At 37.2% G+C, this 23,214-nt stretch overlaps 1 protein-coding gene across 1 annotated transcript in view; it reads right to left on the bottom strand.

Moving 5' to 3' along the window:
• ARMC4 (armadillo repeat containing 4) overlaps positions 1-23,214 on the bottom strand; it is a 195,898-nt gene that overhangs the window by 59,762 nt on the left and 112,922 nt on the right. Inside the window, exon 17 of the mRNA XM_032847139.1 lies at positions 1,086-1,274. Coding sequence (XP_032703030.1) covers positions 1,086-1,274 — 189 coding nt within the window. The remainder of the gene's footprint in view (positions 1-1,085; positions 1,275-23,214) is intronic.

Genomic DNA, 23,214 nt, shown 5'->3' on the forward strand with positions numbered 1-23,214 from the left:
AAATATTTTTAATTTCTTTTTATTGACTACTGAATGTAGTCAGTACACTCAAACATGATAAAGTGTCAAGCATTTGTTATTTGCTCAAGGCTTGATTTCCTTTTGAGAAGGTGCTGTGGGGAAAAAAATAGTTAAAAAATATTGGACATTCTTAAGGGAGCATTTCATCTAACTGGGATACGTGGATTAACTCTACACCTTCACCCCAGGAATACATCTACATCAGTAATACACCTTGGTTCCCAACAGGGAGAAGACAGTGCAGCAAACAATGACATGTTTGAGTCTCCCATTTTCCTTTCTGTAGCCTTTGTCCAGACTATATCCTTCTTTTTGTATGTAATTAACTCCTATGGGTAGAATATAACTAAATACAATACAGTTTTCTATTTGTTAATTGTATTGTTCTCTTGATTGAGGCAACAACTTGGTGTCCTTAACTGAATCTGGCAGTTATTCTTAGGAACTCAGTGTCAGACTGGCCCTAAAAAGTCTTCTAAACCAAGCATCCTTCCAGTGACTGAATTTCTGCTCTATGATTTTCCTGCCAAGAGGTAGCCCAAGCTATGCTCAAATACTTCTGGTCATGGAGAAGTCATTATCTCTCAAGGCTGCTTATTCTATCTGGCACAGCTTTGGATAAATAATACATTGGTTACCAAAGTCTCCCAGCCCAAGAATGCCTTCAATCCAAGCTTGCTAAGCCTGGGGAGGAGTTTTTAACTTCTATAGTTGGCATGAACAGTTATCTTAAGGATAATGATAACGATGGTGGTAATGGAAGAGGATAGTTAACACTTCTATAATAACATTTATATTTGCCACCACTTTATGAGTTGCCAGTAAAAAATAAGAAACAGCTTCTGTTTTCTAAGGATCTTGCATATTAAATTGTACTGTTAGAATACACTTTCACATTGATTGGTGTCAGAGAAATTAAATGAGGTGACCAAAATCTCATACCTCATAGGTCATGGATATTAAGCTTGAATCCAGGTCTCTGGACTCTAAGCTTATTGTTTTTACCACTACACCATGATATCTTACGATAAAACACATTTAAAATGAAAGGGTGTGTTACTTACTGTATTTGCTAGTTTGGACAATAAAGGGACAACTCCGTGATCTGTAATTACAGCTAAATTTTCTTGATCTTTTGCTATATTGGTAATAGCAGCACATACACTTGCCAAAACTTCTTTATTATCTGATTTCAGTAAGTTGACAACAAGTTCCAAACCACCAACAAAGGAACGAACCATTTCTCCAGCATCCTAGAGAAAATTAAAAACAAAAGATGTCATCAAAAAGATTTTTATGATCAGCATTTTTTTTAAGCAAAAAGTAACGATAAGGCTGTGAGGTACACCTTTGGCATAAAAAACAAATTCAGTTTATTTATTATATGTGATTTCTATGTATGTATATGTATACATGCACAATTCAGTTTCAACAGATATTTATTGAACAACTATTATGTGAGAGTTAATATGCTAACTGCTGGGGATATAGAAATTAGTAAAATACAGTTGTCTTATTGTTTGTTGTAGTTCTGTTTTATAAAGTCATCACAAAAACTGAATTAGTAAATACTAAACCACTATTTCTAGGGGAAATGCAGCATTAGGTTCCTGTGAGCCTCTGGTCACAAATTTGTCAACTGATCAATATATAACCTTGTTTTATGTGTGTTTTTGCTTAAAGATGTCTTGTCTCAAATAATGTTAATTCATTAACATTGAACTCATAGACACCATACTATAAGTCATGCCTAAAGGGGGTTTATCTAACACACGGACTTAGGAACACTAGAAAGCACTTGGGTACTACATGCGGGCGCCATGTCAAACAGTGAAATCACCAACAAAACCCACAAAGATATGAAAAATTGGTTTTAATTTTTAAATTTTAAATTACTTAATTTTAAGTAGACTACAGAGTGGATGCTTGTTAATAATATGAGAGCTAAAACGATAGAATGTCATCTTTTTCAGCCCCAGCTGAGAACATGCATTTTGGGTGACTCAAATTTTTCATCTCTGTGTGCATGTTCAAGAATGACCACAGAGGTGCTGTGAATATTGATTTGGGGATGACAAAGATTTTAGCAAGTAGGCAAAAATTCCCAAACCAAATACATGAAGAATATGGATTGTGTATACTCTTTTGCGATTATGTTGCTTGCAACCCAGTGGGCAGTGGGGGCATTAAGAAATATGTATAATGGGGACACCTGGGTGGCCCAGTCTGTTAAGTGACAGACTTAGTTTTGGCTCGGGTCATGAGATAAAGCCCTGCATTGTACTCCACACTCCATACTCAGTGGGTAGTCTCTCAAAGTTTCTCTCCTTGTGCTCTTCCTCCCATTCTCTCTCTGAAATAAATACATAAATCTTTAAAAATAAAGAAATACATATAATGAACAGCACTAAGAGGAAAGATTCAAGGACGGCTCCCCAAGAGGATGTTTGTAAACGAAGTCTAAAAGGTGAGGAGTTACCAGTGTGAAGGGGGTTCAGGGTGGAGGAGTCATCATGAAACAGACCTGAGAATGAGAGGAGTGAACTTTTTTTTCCTTTCTTAGTGCAGAGTAGCATAAATAAGAAAGGGAGAACAGGAGAAAATGAGACTTACTGAGATCTTCATGGGTTTTCACTGCATGCCTTGGTAGAAAGTATGGAGTTAATTTTTTTTTAAATTTTTTTTTTTTAAGATTTTATTTATTTATTTGACAGACAGAGATCACAAGTAGACGGAGAGTCAGGCAGAGAGAGAGGGAAGCAGGCTTCTTGCTGAGCAGAGAGCCCGATGCGGGACTCGATCCCAGGACCCTGAGATCATGACCTGAGCTGAAGGCAGCGGCTTAACCCACTGACCCAGGCGCCCCAGTATGGAGTTAATTTTAAGGGCACAAGAAAGCCACTGAAAAGGTTTAAGTGTGTGTGGGGGGGATGGAGGGGGAAGGGGATTTTATCAATTTTGTATCAACATAGATTTCTCAGAATTGGATTTGAGTTTGGGGCACAGCCTGGTGCTGGGAACTTGGAGGCTATTTCATGAAGTTCAGATAAGAGGTGGTAGAAGTTTGGAAGGAGGTTACGGTCTAGACCTGGAGGAAAGGGTGTGGATTTGTGTGCGCTGACTAGAGAAGATAAGGACCAGTGACTCAATGACGATTCCCCTGTTTCTGGCTTGACCTAATGGCACTAATGTTGGAAAGACAGGGTGTTGTTTTGTTTTCTTGGGGTGAGAAAGGATGGTACTTGATATCAGAAACCCAATTTGGATGAAGTGCCTGCAAAACCTTTATGTAGAGACAGCCAGAAGGAAGTCAGCTGGATATATGTGTTTGGAGCTCAGGAAAGAAAACCAGGATGGAGTCATAGATTTGGAAGTCATCAGCATAAAGACTGTAACTGAAGTAATGCATGTGAGAGGTTGCCAGGGCTGCAAGTGTGGGCAGGAAAGGAATTTTTCAGAGGAACCTGAAGACAGATTGTTGCTCAGAAATCCTCACCTCCCCTAATGTATGATGGTGGCTGGTGATGTCCAATTATTTGGCTCCATAGCTTTCTCAAGTAACAAAAATTACTATCTTTTGAATGCTAATTATATCTTGGGCCCTTCACATAAATTGTTAAATATTATTTCCATTTTATATTTAAAAAACAGGTTTCAAAGATGTTGAACCACATAGACTGTATCCCTCAAGGGGCCATGTTATAGTAAACTTAGTGAACTTTATAATCATAAATCTGAACATCTCATCCCCATAACCTCCAAATTCTTCCACTGCTCTCCCCTGCCCTTAGGATAAAATCCAAACTCCACATGATGTTTGTGCCCCTGGCTTCCTTGTCTCACCTTCTATGCCTTGATCCCCCTTCTCTAACCACACACACATGCCCTAAGACAGGGTCTCCCCACCCCCAACCCTGGAGTTAATAATCAGAATCCTGACACTCATTCTCTGAGAATATGGCTCATTAAGTCTGGGGTAGGGCCTATAATTTTTTTTTTTAATTTAAAAATCTCTCCTGTGATTCTAAACTTCAGCCAGTATTGGGAACTGCTTATGCATCAGTCCTTCAAGTTCATGTTCTCAAACATGCCACTTGCAGATCTCCATGTCTTTGCATATGGCTTTTTGATCTATTTTCCCACTAGTTTGGGACTTTCCATGTGGTCTCAGCTACTGACTAAGGTACGATTCCCTTTAAGGAGCTTTCTTGAACTTTGAGTGTGGGTTGAGCTGTTCTATATTATAGTACTTCCTACTGTCTGCCATAGTGGCTTATTTATTTGCCTCTGACCTAGAACATATGTTCCAGGAGGGCAGGGACACTTTTCAGTCTTGTTTATTGTTGTATGCCCAGTTTCTGTGAAAGTTTCTATGCCAGTTTCTAGAAACGACACTGACTTAATTTGCAAACTCACAGCTACAAAAGGAAGCTTTTGCCAAGGACATACCAAACCAAACCAAACCAAAGTTCTAGTGAATGGTGAATGATAGACCCCAGGCAGGTTCATCCCAAATATAAGTAGAAAGATCCTCTCCACAACACGCTTCCTCTCCTACTTGCTATGGGAAGTATGTGAGCAATATTACTGGCCCTTGCTCTCAGTATCACATTTAAATACAATATCTGCTAAGACAAACTTTTATATTCTGATGTATTAAAATTATTTTGAAAATATTTGCCATTTTCCCTAAAATCCTACAATAAAACTTTTTATATAAAACAAAAGGAATGATACTTTCAATTGTATTCTACACTGCCACTTTACTACACTTCTGTACACTAGGATGCAACCAAATCAAAAGATTGAAAGAGTTAATATATTAAACCTCAGTCAAATAGCCCACATAATTTAGTCCAAACGGCCCTTTTGAAGCACTTAGTGCTTAGCTGCTTAGCGGTAGTTGTTGTAGTACTCTTTCCATGTTGTAGATGAGGAAAATCTTAGAGAAATAAATTAATATGTGACAAGTGAAATGAAAAATGGCAGAGAACAATCTGAATCCATGTCTGTCTGACCCCAAAGCCACTCCACAATACTGAAATTACGTGAATCCCGACCACACACTCAGCCCAGGTGAAATAAAATTCATAATCCTAACCATATCCTTGGTCCAGAAGCACATGGAAACTCAAAGGAAAAAAAAAATGGCTTTTAGAATTTCAGGGAACTTCAAAATGTAGCCCCTGAACTCCACTTTTCAGATGATGTTATTTGTGTCAGTAAGCTGTCAGTTATGGAATTACAAAACAAATTCTTTTTCTCAAGAAAGACTGGAGAAATTGCAGGAAGATGATGGTGGCATATTTTTTGAATCTCCCTAAGAAAACAGAGAAATTAGTGGCAGCAAAATAAAAACACAGAAATGCTAGGTGACAAGTTATCTTTATGGACCCTCAAGTACAAACAGATTGGGACAAACTACCAAAGCTACATGGTCTAAGAAATCAGAAGACTGCAGAGAGAAGGCAGAATGACTTGTGAAGGCTGTAGAACCAGGGAGCTCAGTCTGCCATTAGGTCTCCCTGGAAAGTTCTGGAAAGCTCAGGAATAGCACAATGGACTTACCAGGCTCTGATTAATGGATAAGACCAAAATGCCCCCAGGTTTGACAGTGCTGGAGCATTCTATGGTCTGAGTTCTCTGCCTTTGCAGTACTACCAACTGAAGGCTCCTTCTGGGTTGAAGCCTCATACCAAAGAGGAACTCCTGGGAGTTGCATCCAAAGAGAACAAGGCAAGGACAATGGGAGGAAGGAATGATAGAGTCCAGGTAAAAAGAGAGGACAGGAGCAAAGGAGGCTGAGTCTACTCTCCATCCTTGGGAAAATAACAGAAATGGGATCTTGAGAAGCATGAAATTAGAAATGAAACTCTGGCCCATATCTCCCTCCTAAAACAACATGAGAACTTATTTCACTTAAAAATGAGCAAAAGAAAAAGACCATGGTCAATTTCTATTTAGAATTATTATAAGAAAAAGAATTAGCTGAAAGAAGATCACAGAAGCAATGGAAAGAAAATATCAATTAGAATTATCAAAGCTCGTAAGTTAAGTGATTAATCAAGAAAAAAAAAAGTTTTTAAAGGCAGGTGAAACCCATCCACAAAGAATTAGAAATGGAAGAAAAATTCATTTTGAAAATGAAGGGCAAATTAGAAGTACAAAAATGAGCATACATAATGGGTAATATCTTTAAATAGGATATGTGAAGAATCTGAAATGATGGGGAGAAAGCTAACAAAAAATTCAAAGACTAGGCAGAGAAAATAGCATACATATAGTGAGTTCTTAAGAAGGAAACAAAGCAATATAATAGAGCAAAATTTTAAAGCTATGATTCAAAACTCTCTCCTGAAATAAATAAAACCTGAGAGTATATTTAAAAGTCACCCTATATACCTGGGGAAATAGGCCCAAGAATGTGCTAACATAGAGAAATATTCTAGTACAACTGCTGGACATTAATAAAAAAGAAAAAAATTATTTGCTCATCTAGGCAAAAAGACCAAGTTACTTGTCAGGGAAAGGATAAGATATTATCTTAAGCCTTTTCAGCAGCAGTGCTTTTATGCAGAGGTAAAGGGAATAATGTATGTAAGCAACCTCAAGAGAAAGTGTGAATCAATGTTCTAGTATCCAGCTCAAATGACCTTCAACTATAAAACTGTTATAAACATGGAAGACTCCAGGGGATGTGTTAACACAGGCCCTTCTGAGAAATCGACTCAAAATTGACTGTCAGCTCTCCAAAGAGACTAGAAAGACATCAACAAAAGGATGGCAGATTTCCTAAAATGCCCTTCTGGCTTCATTTCCTTCTGGATGAGGTTTAAATCATTAGCATGATTGAAGTATTTTCCCAGTTTGGCTCAACCTCACCCTCTGGTCATATTTCACATTGTACCCTCTCCCCCTTTTTAAAAAGATTTTATTTATTTATTTGAAAGAGAGAAAATGAGAGAGGGAGAGCATAGAAGGGGCAGGGTCAGAGGGAGAAGAAGACTCCCTGCCAAGCAGGGAGCCTGATGCGGGACTGGATCCTGGGACTCCAGGATCATGAGCTGAGCTGAAGGCAGTGGCTTAACCAACTGAGCCACCCAGACACCCGCACTGTACCTTTTTATATAAACTATATTGCAGCCCCTAGGATTACTGATATTCCCTAAAGTGCCATGTTGTTGTACATCTTTGGCTACATCATTTTCTTTACCTGGGTGCCCTTCTAAACTCCTAGAAATTCCTACTCAGTCCTGAACTGACTCCTTTTAATAGTAGCTTAAATAACATTTCCTCCATAAAATCCACCTCCCTCCCCTTCTCAGTATAGTTCACTCCCTCCCCTGCACATTCCTATAGATGTTTTTCTCCAAAATTCATTCCCTCATTCTCTCATATTTGCCAAGGCTTGATTTTGTTTGGGTGTCTAACTCTCACACAGAAGCACCTGCAAAAAGTGCTTCTATACCCCAGAGGTAAAACTCAACTGGCTTAAGCCTATCACAGAAGTCTCATTCCCTCTACCATTGTTTGTTTAGCGGTGGGCTAGATATGGCCCAATGATGGCCAGAGAGTTCTGAGATGATGTCTCCTAGGAATTTTCTAGAAGTTTTAAGGACTAATCACAGGACACACTGATAATGGCAGAGCAGAAAGAGGAAAACAGCCTGGGGTCTTTGATGACATTGTTGAGCTGTTGAATCAACCAGGCCCAAAATCTACTTTGTCCATTTAAAACCAAAGGCAACCTGTAGCCACATTTTCATTCTATTGTAATTGTTTTCTACTGGGTCCTTTCTCTATGAATTTGTAAGCTCTTCAAGAACAGAGCCGCCTGGTCTTGTTCTTTGACTCTCATTTAGAATATGGTCTGGTGTCTGTTACACAGTAGACTCCAATAAATGTTTGCTGAATTGTGAAAAAGTAAAAGTAATGAGGGGACTATGACTTTAAGATCCTTGGCCACAGTCCCAAGTGCTAAAAAAAAAAGCATTAATTATGTATTAATAATGTAACTATGTAAAAGAAATATAAATGGGTAAGGCCAATTCAACCCCATAGTCTAGTGACTTCCTGGTTGTCTCACTGCTTTATCAGTAGAGACAGTGAGTCACAGCACTGGGGACGTACTGGGAGAAGTAACAAAAGTGATCACATCTGCTTCTGCTCCAAGAACTTCCTAAGGTGCATGGTATGAGATAGAGGAAGCCAAAGTCGCAATGAGATCATGGGCATGGCTCACCGAGGTCTTGTAATGTTTATAATCTGGGACAGTGAAATGTTAGACTCAAGCCCACAGTTCCTGCCAAAGTTTTGTTTATTTGTTTGGAAGGTGAGACATCTCTCTCTCTCTCTCTCTCTCTCTCAACTTTTTAGATTTAAAGATTCTAAACACATGACATCTTGCCTCACATAGTTTCTATGGAAAGGGAGACAGTATATTTGAGGATGGAAAAAGTAATTATTCTGCCAAAACTGTCTTTCACTAATGCTAAACGACTGGGCAAATTCAACACATTTTCCACCTTCTCACATATCTTAAAAACTAGTCTTTGCCAATTTGCCACTGGTGCGATACTGGTTGTACACAATTCAAATTTTCATCTTTAATGCAAAAACCCCCGGATAGAATAATAATAGTAAAAATAATGACAACAGTCTAGCGTTTTACAGTTTACAAAGGCCTTCCACATAGGTATCTCTTCAGATCCTTACACCTCTGCCTTTGGGAAGCATGAAATCCCCATTTTATAGATGGGAAGGGTCAAGGTTTATGAATAATTAATAACAAAACTAAAAATTAGCCATATGTTGCCCGATTTCTCATTTTCGCTCTATACTGTGTGCTTAGACTTGGAAGTACCAACAATTCTATTTACCAGGTTAGACCTAGTTTATAAACAGAAGGCTCTTCACAATTTAGAGAGCTAATAATTCCAAAGAGATGAAGCTATTTTGCCAATGACAGTTCATGAGACAAACAAAAACAGTAACAGAGAGAGAATATGAAGCACCTTTATACTGTTATTCAAGTAAAGCTGGAATGGGTGAATAAGTAGGAAAATGTGTCACATTCAAATTAACCAAAATCAAGTCAACTACACAAAATAGGACCAAAAATGTAAAGTAACAAAATACTTTTGGTTAAAATTCAACTAATAGGAAAATATTAAGGCCTTATTTACAGATTGATGAATAAAACAGAAAATTGGATGTTTTGGCATAGAGCAATTAAACTAATGGGTATGAAATTCCTTCTTTTGCCTCCAGCGAAAAGAACTGAGTTTTCTGATGAGGTGAGATATACATAATGCAACTTTAAAGCACATACAAGGCAAGCGTAACATGACTTAAGAACAAAAATTTTTAACCAGAAGGGCTATAAAAACACTGTTTTGTGCCATACAGAGACCATACAATGCATAATACAGTATTTGAAAAAGATTTAAATTTAGCACATTGCATATAAAAAATTCCAAAAATGCTACATTCACATTCGAACAGCATGTCAGAGAAACCAAAACTGAACTGGCAAATCTTATCCTAAAAGTATATTTGTTCTATCAAATGCTTTTAAAATTCTAAATACAACATATATACAGAAGAATAGACTGTTTGTCTGGCTCTATCACAGTAAGATCCTTGTTCTGTTTCTAGGAGTTAAGTCCCACAGCTTAAAACAAATTACTGATTTAGAACTATCTTACATATTCAAATGTAGTTCTTCAAAAATCAGAGTTAGGATATCATTTATTACCTTTTTCATTCTGAACTGAAGGAAAAGTAAATTAATTTCAGGTAAAAGAAATGAATCAGTACTCATAGTGTAGACTTACATAGGTGAAAATGCATTATACTTTGAGGGTAGCTTTATCAAATTAAATCACAAAAAATAAAGAGAATAAATGTAATGGTTCTGATTTTCTTTACTTCTCTAGCCTAATTTAAGATAATTTTCTTAGGCATCATAGAGAACTGTGATTTTTCCATTTTACTATGTCTTGTGTTGATACCGTTTTAGATACAATATTCTATTAATGGGGAGGTCTAAATAGAAACTATTGTGTACCCAGAGGTTTAGAGAGTTAATTAAATGACATTCTTAACCAATGATGTCTTTGTTTTTTTAAAGATTTTATTTTTTTGATAAAGAAAACAGCGAGAGAAGGAGCACAAGCAGGGTAAGTGGAAGAGGGAGAAGAATGCTGCCCACCGAGCAGGGAGCCCAATGCGGGGCTCGATCCCAGGACCCTGGGATCATGACCTGAGGAAGAAGGCTGATGCTTAATGACAGAACCACCCAGTTGCCCCACCAATGTTGTCTTTGAAAAAAGCGTATAAATAGTACAAGGAGCTGAACAAATATGTCATTTTATTATGAAATAGCTATTACATGGATCTGCGTGTGCCTATATCTATGCATATATGTATATATATTGAATTTTTTTTTAATTGTTGGTCTACTCTTTTCATCTCATGGGTACAAGTCTGTGATTCATCAGTCTTACACAATTCACAGCGCTCACTACAGCACATACTTTCCCAATCAATGTCCATGACCCAGCCACCCTATCCCTCTTACCCACCTCCACTCCAGCAACCCTCATTTTGTTTCCTGACATTAAAAGTCTCTTATGATTTGTCTCCCTCTCTGGTTTTGTCTTGTTTCATTTTTCCCTCCCTTCCCCTATGATCCTCTGTCTTGTCTCTCCAATTCCTCATACAGTGAGGTCATACTATAGTTGTCTTTTTCTGATTGACTTATTTCATTCAGTGTAATACCCTCTAGTTCCATACACATCATTGCAAATGACAAAATTTCATTTTTTGATGATGGCATAATACTGATTAGCTATTGTGGACATTGCTTTTATAAACATTGGATGCATGCACCCCTTCGGTTCACTGCATTTGTATCTTTGGGGTGAATACCCAGCAATTGCTGGGTCATAGGTAGTAATATTTTCGACGTTTTGAGGAATTTCCATACTGTTTTCCAGTGTCTGCACCAGCTTGCATTCCCAACAACAGTGTAGGAGGGTTCCCCTTTCTCCACATCCTGGAAAACAGCTGTCATTTCCACAATTGTTAATTTTAGATCTTCTGATTGGTGTGAGGTGGTATCTCACTGTGGTTTTGGTTTGTATTTCCCTGATGTCGAGTGATGTTGAGCACTTTGTCACCTATCTGTTTGCCATTTGGATGACTTCTTTGCAGAAATGTCTGTTCATGTCTTCTGCCCATTTCCTGATTGGATTATTTGTTCTTTGGGTGTTGAGATTGATAAGTTCTTTATAGATTTTGGATATTAGCCCTTTATCTGATATGTCGTTTGCAAATATCTTCTCCCATTCTTTCAGTTGTCTTTTGGTTTTGTTGACGGTTTCCTTTGCTGTGCAAAAGCTTTTGATCTTGATGAAGTCCCAGTAGTTCATTTTTGCCCTTGCTCCCCTTGCCTTTGGTGATATTTCTAGGAAGAAGTTACTGAGGCTGAGGTTGAAGAGTTTGCTGCCTATGTTGTCCTCAAGGATTTTGACAAATTCCTGTCTCACATTGAGGTCTTTCATCCATTTTGAGTCTATTTTTGTGTGTGGTGTAAGGAAATGATCCAGTTTCATTCTTCTGCATGAGGCTGTCCAATTTTTCCAACACCATTTGTTGAAGACTTTTTTCTATTGCATATTCTTCCCTGCTTTGTTGAAGACTAGTTGACCACAAGAGTTGAGGGTCCATTTCTGGGCTCTCTATTCTGTTCCATTGATCTGCACATCTGTTTTTGTGCCAGTACCATACTGTCTTGATGATTACAGTTTTGTAGTAGAGCTTGGAATCTGGAACAGTGATGCCACAAGCTTTGGTTTTCTTTTTCAACATTCTTCTAACCATTCGGGGTCTTTTCTGGTTCCAAACAAATTTTAGGATTATGTGTTCCATTCCTTTGAAAAAAGTTGATGGTGTTTTGATAGGGATTGCAATAAGTGTATAGATTGCTCTATGTAGCATAAACACTTTCACAATATTGGTTCTTCCAATGGAATGTTTTTCCATTTCTTTGTATCTTCCTCAGTTTCCTTCATGAGTATTCTACAGTTTTCTGTGTACAGATTCTTTGCCTCTTTGGTTAGGCTTATTGCTAGGTATCTTATCGTTTGGGGTGCAATTTAAATGGGATCAACTCCTTAATTTCTTTCTTCTCTCTTGCTCTTGTATAGAAATGCAACGCTTTCTGTGCATTGATTTTATATCCTGACATTTTAATGAATTCCTGTATGAGTTCTAGCAGTTTTGGAGTGGAGTCTTTTGGGTTTTCCACATAAAGTATCATATCATCTGCAAAGAGTGAGAGTTTGTCTTCTTTGCTGATTCAGATGCCTTTTCTTTTTGTTGTCTGATTGCTGAGGCTAGGACTTCTAGTACTATGTTGAATAGCAGTGGTGAGAGTGGCCATCCCTGCCTTAAGGGAAAAGCTATCAGTTTTTCTGATATTTGCTGTGGGTTTTTCATAGATGGCTTTTATGATATTGAGGTTGTACGCTTTAACCCTACACTCTGAAGAGTTTTGATCAAGAAAGGATGCTGTACTTTGTCAGATGTTTTTTCTGCATCTATTCAGAGTATCATATGGTTTTTGTTCTTTCTTTTATTAATATATTATATCATATTGATTGATTTGTGGATGTTGAACCAGGAAAGAATCCCACTTGGTCATGGTGAATAATTCTTTTAATATACTGTTGGATCCTACTGGCTAGTATTTTGGTGAAAATTTTTGCATCCATGTTCATCAGGGATATTAGTAGATAATTCTTCTTTTTGATGGCATCTTTGTCTGGTTTTGGGATCAAGGTAATGCTGGCCTCATAAAATGAGTTTGGAAGTTTTCCTTCCATTTCTATTTTTTGAAACAGTTTCACAAGAATAGATATTAATTCTTCTTTAAATGTTTGGTAGAATTCCCCTGGGAAGCCATCTGGCTCTGGGTTCTTGTTTGTTGGGAGATTTTTGATGACTGCTTCGATCTCCTTACTAGTTATAGGTCTGTTCAGGTATTCTATTTCTTCCTGGTTCAGTTTTGGTAGTTTATATATCTCTGGGAATGTATCCATTTCTTCCAGATTGTCAAATTTGCTGGTGTATAGTTGCTCATAATATGTTCTTATAATTGTTTGTATTTCTTTGGTATTGGTTGTGATCTCTCCTCTTTCATTCATGATTTTATTAATTTGGGTCCTTTCTCTTTTCTTTTTGATAACTCTGGCCAGGGCTTTATCAATCTTATTAAGCATTTCAAAGAAGCTGCTCCTGGTGTCTTTGTTCTACTGTTCTTTTGGTTTCTAGTTCATTGGTTTCTGCTCTGATCTTTATTATTTCTCTTCTCCTGCTGGGTTTAGGCTTGCTTTCTTGTTCTTTCTCCAGCTCCTGTAGGTGTAGGGTTAGGTTGTATACTTGAGACCTTTCTTGTTTCTTGAGAAAGGCTTGTATTGCTATATACTTTCCTCTCAGGACCACCTTTGCTGCATCCCAAAGATTTTGTACAATTGTATTTTCATTTTCGTATGTTTCTATGATTTTTAAAAATTCATTAATTTCCTGGTTGACCCACTCATTCCTTAGTAGGATTCTTTTTAGCCTCCATGTATTTGAGTTCTCTCTAACTTTCCTCTTTCTAACAATAACTCTTTCAAGGTATTGTGGTCTGAAAACATGTAGGGGATGATCCCAATCTTTTGGTGCCAGTTGAGATATGATTTATGACCCAGGATGTGATTTGTTCTGGTGAATGTTCCATGTGCACTAGAGAAGAATGTGTATCTGTTGCTTTGGGATGGAATGTTCTGAATATATCTGTGAAGTTCATCTGGTCCAGTGTGTCATTTAAAGCCTTTATTTCCTCGTTGATATTTTGCTTAAATGATCTGTCCATTTCAGTAAAGGGTTTGTTAAAGTCCCCTACTATTATTGTTTATTGTTGATGGGTTTCTTGGATTTTGTTATTAATTGGTTTATATAGTTGGCTGCTCCCACGTTAGGAGCATAGATATTTACAATTGTTAGATCTTCTTGTTGTACAGACACTTTAAGTGTGATATAGTGTCCTTCCTCATCTCTTATTATAGTCTTTGGCTTAAAATTCAATTTGTCTGATATAGGGATTGCCACCCCAGCTTTCCTTTGATGTCCATTAGCATGGTAAATTGTTTTCCACCCCCTTACTCTAAATCTGGAGGTGTCTTTGGGTCTAAAATGAGTTTCTTATAGACAGCATATTGGTGGGTGTTTTTTCAACCATTCTGAACCATTAAAAAGATTTTAAAGGAGGAATTGGTAAATTGGTTGATAAAACAAAGAAAGAAAACAGAAAGGGAGAATGTGTGTTTTGATTGGAGAATTTTGCTCATTTACGCTCAGGGTAACTATTGAAAGATAGGAATTTAGTGTCATTGTATTGCCTATATAAGGTGACTGTTACTGTATCTTATCTCTCTTCCTTTCCAGTCTGTGTTACTTTTAGGTTCTCTCTTTGCTTAGAGGACCCTTTTCAATATTTCCTGTAGGGCTGGTTTGGTATTTGCAAGTTCTTTTAGTTTTTGTTTGTCCTGGAAGTTTTTTGTTTTTGTTTTTTTAATCTCTCCTTCCATTTTTCATGACAGCCTAGCTGGATATAGTATTCTTGGCTCCATATCTTTCTTGTGTAGTGCTCTGAATATATCATGCCAGTTCTTTCTGGTTTGCCAGGTCTCTGTGGAATAGGTCTGCTGCCAGTCTAATGTTTCTACTGTTATAGGTTACAGATCTTTTGTCTCAGGCTGCTTTCAGGATTTTCTCTTTGTCTCTGAGACTTATAAGTTTTACTATTAGATGTTGGGGTATTGACCTATTCTTATTGATATTGAGGGGGATTCTCTGTGCCTCCTGGATTTTGATGCCTGTTTCCTTCCCCAAATTAGGGAAGTTCTTTGGTATAATTTGCTTCAATATACCTTCTGCCCCCCTCTCTTTCTTTTTCTTCTGGGATCCCAATTATTCTAATACTGTTTTATCTTATGGTGTCACTTATGTCTTGAATTCTCCCCCTCATAATCTAGTAGTTGTTTATCTCTCTTTTTCTTAACTTCTTTATTCTCCATCATTTGGTCTTCTGTATCACAAATTCTGTCTTCTGTCTCATTTATCCTAACAGTCAGAGCCTCCATTTTTTATTGCACCTCATTGATAGCTTTTTTCATTTTGACTTGGTTGTATTTTAGTTCTTTTATTACTCCAGAAAGGGATTCTCTAGTACCTTCCATGCTTTTTTCACAAAAAAAGCAGTATCTTTATAATCATCACAAATCATTCACAAAAAAAGCAGTATCTTTATAATCATCATTCTGAATTCTAGTTCTGACATCTTTTTAATATCCATTTAATTAGGTCCCTGGCAGTCAGTACTGCCTCTTGTTCTTTTTTTTTTTAGGTGGGTTTCTCCATTTTGTTATTTTGTCCAGAAAAGAATAGAAGAATGAGAGGACAAAATGCTAAACGGGTAACAATCACCCCAGAAAAATATACACTACACAAATCAGAAGAGACCTGAAACTGGGGAGGGTGGTTGTGGGAGAAAGGAAATAAAAGAAAGAAAGAAAAATGATCAGGATGGTGAAGAGAACAGAGCCACACACTGGAGTTTGGGTGTATTTTGGTCTTTTAGAAGAAACTGCCTCCCAAAAACTTAAAGAAAAACGTATATATGTATATACAAAAATAAGGGTAAATATGAAGGGATGGAATATGACTGTAATGATAAAAAATTAAAAAGATTTTAAAGGAGGAATTGGTAAATTGGTTGATAAAACAAAGAAAGAAAACAGAAAGGGAGAATGTGATCTGGCAGGAGTCTAGAAAAAAGCCATACACTAGATTTAAGATATTTTGGTCTGTTAGAAGAAACCGTATCCCAAAATTTTGAGAGAAAGAAAGAAATATATGTGTGTATATATACATACATACATACATACATACATATATCTATGTATGTATGTATATATATACATAGATATGTATGTGTATATACATATATATATATGTTTAAATACAATGAAGGGATAGAGTATGACTGTAAAAATGAAAACTAAAAAAAGATTTTAGGAAAGGAATTTATAAGATGTTGGTTAAAATAGGAAAGAAGAAACATTCAAGAAAAAATTAGAAAAAGAAAACATAAAAAATTAAAAGAATTAACTTGAAAGACTAAAGAATCATGGGGGAAACGTCATGAATTTTATGTGCTGTATTCCCATAGTGCTGAAGTTTTGCAGTTCTCATTGATCCGTAAACTTGGTCTTGGCTGGATGTTCTTGCTGATCTTCTGGGGGAGGGGCCTGTTGCAGTGATTCTCAAATGTCTTTGCCCTGGTGGAGTTGTACCACCCTTGCCAGGGGCCAGGCCAAGTAATCTTCTTGGGTATGTTCTCAGTAGCTTTTGTTCCCTGAAAGCTTTCCATACATCTTTGGAGGATGAGAATGAAAATGGCGGCCTCCCAATCCCTGGCCCCGGAGGAGCCAAGAGTTTGGGGGCCCCCATGTTTAGTGCACCCTCAGACAGAAGCAGCCAGTCCCTGTCTCCCTCATGTCCAGCTGCACTCCATGCTCACCTTGCCTGTGACCGAGCACTTCTCTCTCTGGCACATGATCCCATTTTGAATCTCGAAACCCAGCAGATTGCTGCAGCATGCTCCCACACTGTTCCTCCTGGTCGAGGAAGGGGGGGGTCTCCCTGGATCTGTGGGGTCCCTGCTCAAAGAGTAGTGGCCCCATAGTGCTACAGATCTCAGTTTATAGCAACCCTGAGCTGAGAGCCCAGTCCTCAGCTAGGTTTTGTTGCCAGCTTCCCCACTCTGATACTTGGGAGCTCTGCCACACTCAGGCACCCCCAGTCTTTCTGAGACCACACTGTCCCAGCAAGGGCTCCACCTCCTACTTGGCCACTAGAGCGACATCCATCCATGAAGCAGACTTCTAAAAGTTTTAATTTTGTGCTCCACTGCTCTGTCACTTGCTGGTAGCTTGCTGACGGAGGCTCCCCCCAACCATGGCCTGTCTTTCCAAATGTCACCTCTGATTCACTTCTCCACATGTCCTACCTTCCAGAAAGTGGTTGCTTTTCTGTTCATAGAATTGCTGCTCTTCTTTTCTTTGATCTCCTTTTGAGTTTGTAGGTGTCCAGAATGGTTTGATAACTCTCTAGCTAAATTCCTGGGACTAGACAAAATTTAGGTCTCCTACTCCTCTGCCATCTTGCTCCTCCCCCTAAATTTTTTAATATTAAATATATTGGGAACTTTTTCCCACTTGTACTCAATAACACACAAATTAAAATGAGTAAAGCAGTTTCAGGTCAAGATCTAGTCAGATGCCTCCAAAGAGCAAGTTGTGTGGACCAGCCTAAGAACAACACTTGAGACCATAATCTTGACAAAAAAAAAAAGTCTAACTATATGAAATACTGTACTCTAAAAAACCCAAGAGTCTTCCATTTATGGAGAGCCTGTTTTCTAAAAGTTTACTTGTTGGGTCTATTACATCACATTTTTCTGTAAATATGTGGTTAATATCTCAGTTTGACAAATAAGAATCCATTTAACTCATAATGAACCTGAAATATAACATACTAACTATAACCAATCCTCATTTTCATGCATGTTCTAATATTTGAAGCCAGATATCTTGTCTCCCTCATCTTCTGTGATGTGTATTTTTAACCAATTTTCACGTGAAATTCTTAGGTCTCCCCTCTCTGTTATCAAAGTTTCTCTTAAAACACACCCAGAGTTTAACACAATTCCAGATGTGGTGTGACTAGAGCAGAATTGGAATTCTTATCTTTCATGAAGTAGACACATTACTTCTGTTAGTGTGACCAACCACATGCACTACTGCAGGAATTACATTACCCTATTTGTTCACATTAAGCTTTGAAGTCAGCCCAAATACCTATATCTTTTCTAAGAGAATTATTATGCAGCCAGTACTCCCACATCCTGCATTTATGGGATTTCCAGCTTCCTTTTATTGCATAAGTTGGATTGAACAATTTTCACATAAAATAGATAAGATTTTAGATGTAAATTTCACTTTGTAAAAGGGAATTTCTATGTAAAACTTAGAGAAACTAAGCAAACCACCTGGCTATTTTGAGGTAACTAGTTTATCTAAGCATTCTTATGTTAAAAAAATATTCCTTAGGGAGATATAAAATATAGTATTTGAAGCAGTAGTTCTGACACTGTGTTGTACATTAGGATTCCAAAGGAAATTTTTAACTTTCTCTAAGCTCAGATGGACCTCATACCAATTAAATCAAAATTATCGTGGTGGGGATCCAGCATCCATACATAGCTCTAGGTGGCCCCAGTATACACCAAAGTTTGAGAACCACTGGTTTAAAAGTTTAAGTCATATTGTGAGAATACCTGGGGGCACATTCCAGTTTCGTCGTTATTAGCTATAAGACTTTAAGCAAGCTATGTAACTTCGCTAAGCTTCTCTTTCATCATCTCTGAAATGGAGCTAATATTATTTCTCTCTTGAGGGTTGTTAAAAGGATACATATAAAACATATAACAAGGTGCTTCGATATTATAATAGCTGTTCCTACTGTTATATTTTCTAATATTTTGAGAATGTATATGTTACCAATAGTTTGCACAACAAAATATCAAATTAAGGAATAACCACTTGGAACTTATTTGATTTCACAAGTCATTCACCCTTATGAATATATTCAATATACATAACTCAGCAACATATTTAGTATATGTTCAGTCCTTTTAAAACCCAAACAATGAGTTGGGTTTTACAGTAACATCCTTGATTGTTATTAGATAATAAATCTATGTTTATTTATATCATTAAAACCACTTTCATTCATGCATTCATTCATTTGGCAAATTAGGACCCTCAGAAATATTAAGATATTATTTTATGTTGTGGTATTCAAAATAAATTATTTGGTTTCACATTATAATCACCTGGAGTAATTTTTTTAAAGATTTATTTATTTTAGAGACAGCAAAAGAAAGAGGGTGCACGTGCGGGGCAGGGCGTTGGGTAGAGGGAGAGAGAGAATCTCAAGCAGATTCCCTACTGAGGACAGAGCCCCGTCCTAGGATTTTGTGATTATGACCTGAGCTGAACACAAGAGTCAGATGCTTAACTGACTGAGCTACCCAGGTGCCCCACCTGGAGAGGTTTTTTTTAGCAGTATGAAAGCCTAGACCTCAATTTCAATATATAGAATATATATAGAATGGGGATGGGGCTCTTGCATAAGAATATTTTTTAACCCACTGAGCCACCCAGGCGCCCCAAGAATATATTTTTTAAAACTCTTGATGGTAAGGTGTATCTAGAATAGAGAATAATTGATGTGCACAATTCAGATTGTGTTGTTATTACTTACAGGGTCAGAGCATTGGTGGTGATCTCAAGTGCCCACATTTAGTTTAAAACTAGAGGAGAGGGTGCCTGGGTGGCTCAGTGGTTTAAAGCCTCTGCCTTCGGCTCAGGTCACGATCTCAGGGTCCTGGGATTGAGTCCCGCATCAGGCTCTCTGCTCAGCGGGGAGCCTGCTTCCTCCTCTCTCTGCCTGCCTCTCTGCCTACTTGTGATCTGTCTCTGTCAAAGAAATAAAATTAAAAAAAAAAAAAAAACTAGAGGAGAGAGGACACTTCTGGAATCTTCTCTAACAAGAATTAGAACACTAACAAAAATCAGCAAACGTAATTTTTTCAGAACTCTAGAATTTAATGAAAAGCTTATAACTCATTGTGTTTATGCAAGAAAAATGGCTGAATCTCAGTAAGAACAGTGAGTTTCTGGCATTTAAAAACTTTCCCCATTCTCACCTTTCTCACTCCAGGTTAGTAGTAGACTTGAAACCATGCTTCTGGGAAAACCTTCAGCCTAGCAGCCATAGGAAGGGAAGAATAAGTTTGGAGCTCCTCCCAAAAACCCCCATTCCAACAGAACGGTTGCAATTTGCCTTGAAAGACAACTTCTAAGAAAAGCTCCCAAGGCTTGTCTTTACTTCAGGGCTCACTCACTAAGGAAAGTCTTATTCTCAGGGCATGTCATTAAAAAGATCAGTGACGATTATTTAACATAAAAGTTGTTTGAGATGGTAATATTAGTTGGGACAAATAAGAGGCTGGCTAAAACATGTTAAAAGGAAAATTTTAAAAATGGGATATCCACAGAGGATTTTGAAAAACTCCAACCTATTTGTAGGAATCTGAAATACTATAAATAAGTGCAGGGCTATGGGTATGGGCAGAAAAGAACTGAGATAGCCCTAAATGCTCACCTTTAGCTGACCTTGAGGCTCTACCAAAGCAGAAATGAAAGGTAAAGTTGTAAATTATTGGAGTGTTTGATGTGTGCCATAAAACACACACAGAACAATTCACCAAAGGATGAGAAACCTAATGGTGCAGGGAATTTAAGGAAATCTCTGTCAACTCATTAGCTGACCAATGAGGTAACTGAGCAGAAATCTCAGTGGCCACAATGACAAGAACACAAAGATTATAGAATTAGTCCAGGAAAATCACTAACAAACAAACAACAGCAAAAACAGCAACAAACAGCAAAAATATACCCCTAAGATGGGGGAAAATTGGAGTTCCAGAGATTCTCTATTTATTATATTATTTAAAATACTAAGTTTCTTTCCCAAAGAAGTTATGAGACATACAAAGAAAGAGGAACATACGCCACAAAATATAACCAAGGAAAGAAAACAGTCCATAAAATTGGAACTTAAGGAAGTCTGTACAAGCTTGGACTTAATAGATAAAGACTTTAAATCAGCTATTAAAAATACATTCCAGGAACTAAAAGAAATCATACCTAAACAATTGAAGTTTGAGACCCTATCTTGGGAAGTAGGGAATATTCATGAAGAGATTGAAATTACATATAAAAAAAGAATTGTTAGAAATTCTGGAGTTGAAAAGTATAATAATTGAAATGGAAAATTCACTTCCGGGGACCAACAGCAGATTTGAGCATGTAGAAGAGACTCAGTGAACTTGCAGATGGGCCAGATTATCCAATCTGAGGAAACAAAAGAAATGAATGAAGAAAAATGAACACATCCTCAGAGATCTATGAGACACCAGCAAGCATACAATCCTACATATATGAGAGTTTTGGAAAAAGAGGAGAGAGAGAAAGGGCAGAAAGAATATTTGAAGAAATAATGAGAAATACGTCTCAAAATTTGATGTAAAACTTTAACCTATACATTTATGTATCTTAATGAATTTCAAGTAGGATAAATTCAGATATACATACCTAGACACATCATAATCAAATGATGAAGGACAAAGAGAATGCTGAAAGCTGTAAATTGTGCTTTAAAGCTGTGCATGTCTCATCATGTAAAAGGAAACTTCATTAATAGTAAGAGCTGACTTCTCATCAGAAAGCATGTAGAACCTACCAAGATGGTGGACCCAGAAGTTCCAAACACTTGCTTAAATAAACAACTATAGACTAATATAATGTCATAGAAGCTCTGGAAACCAGAGATCTACAGCAAAGAAGCAAGAAAAAGTCACAATAAAAACTTCAGGAAACTTCCTGGCATTTTTACATTCTCTTGTCCCACTCCCTTCCTGGCAATGACCACAGTGTGGTCAGGAGGAAGCAGACCAATTCCCAGCTCCTTCCATTGGCCAGAAAGGGCAGAATGGAGATTATTTGCAACACTCTAGCCTGTCTGTGCACCACCTAAGAGAGACTGATTTCTATCTTACCTGACTCAGAGCTCAGACAGGAAATTGTGGCAGAGTCTGGATCTTAGATGCAAAAACTATGAAAGGCAGTGGCAGTCATCGTGGCGTGGGGGACTGTAGATTCATAGATACCTGGGGGCAAAAGATTATAAGCAGAGGAAAATAATAAAACCACCTATGCCCTCAAAGAGAAGCTGGGGTGAGACTCTGAGAAATTAAGACATTTAAAGACAGCCATGAACACAAGGGAATTTTTTAAAAGGATACGTACAGGCCCAGAGAGGACACATACCCAGAAAAGATCTGAAGAGAACTTATACCTTCACCCTGGGCCGATTCCAAAAGGAATGACTGGATCTTATTAACTAGAGCAGGTCTTCCAAGCCAATCTGGAAAAACTAGGAGAGGTTGATGTTTTTTCAAATGCCCACTTTTCAACAAAAGGTCACAAGACATACCAAGGAATAAGGCAACACAGCTCATTCAAAGGAACAAAACAAATCCTCAGACCATCTCTGAAGGAACACATGTGTCAGAATTACCAGGCAAAGACTTTACAACGATTGTCTTAAGTATGTTCAAGAGCTAAAGAAAAACACAAAGAATTAAAGGAAATAAAGAAAATTATATCATATCCTATATCATTTTCCTTATTTCTTTTAATATTTTGTTTTCCTTTATAATTTATAATACATATAAATTATATATATATATATATATATATATTTGTGTTATATTTGTGTGTGTGTGTGTATATATATATCTTCAAATAGAAATTCTGGAACTGAAAAGTATAATAGCTGACTTGAAAATTTCACTAGAGGGATAAAATAACAGACTCAACAGGCAGAATAAAGAATCAGTGAACTTGAAGACAGGTCATTTAAAATTATTCTGTCTAAGCAACAAAAAAGTGAGAGAAAGAGATAGGTCAATATCGGCATTATGGTAGTCACAGAAGAAAACAAGAGAGAAAGGGGCAGAGAGATTATTTGAATAAATAATGCCCAATAATATCCTAAATTTGAGTAAATACATGGATTAACAAGTTCTCTCAAAACATTCCACCCAACAACAGCAGAATATACATTTTTCTCAAGTTCACATGAAACACTGTCCAGGATAGACTGTATTTTAGACCACAAAACCAGTCTAAATATTTTTTTAAAGATTGGAATCATACAAAGTATATTTTCCCACAATAATTGAATGAAAATAGAAATCAACACCAGTAGAAAAGCTGGAAAATTCACAAATATGTGGAAGTTAAACAACACGCTTGTAAATAATCAATGAATTAAAGAAGAAACCACATCTATTTCCTACAGGAAAAAAAAAAAAGAAAAACAGTAGAGAAAAGTAAATGAAATCAAGAGTTGGCTATTCAAATATCAATAAAATTGACCAATCTTTAG

The sequence above is a fragment of the Lontra canadensis genome, unplaced genomic scaffold (genome assembly GCF_010015895.1).
Source record: "Lontra canadensis isolate GAN:19392208 unplaced genomic scaffold, GSC_riverotter_1.0 scaffold185, whole genome shotgun sequence".
Taxonomy (NCBI): domain Eukaryota; kingdom Metazoa; phylum Chordata; class Mammalia; order Carnivora; family Mustelidae; genus Lontra; species Lontra canadensis.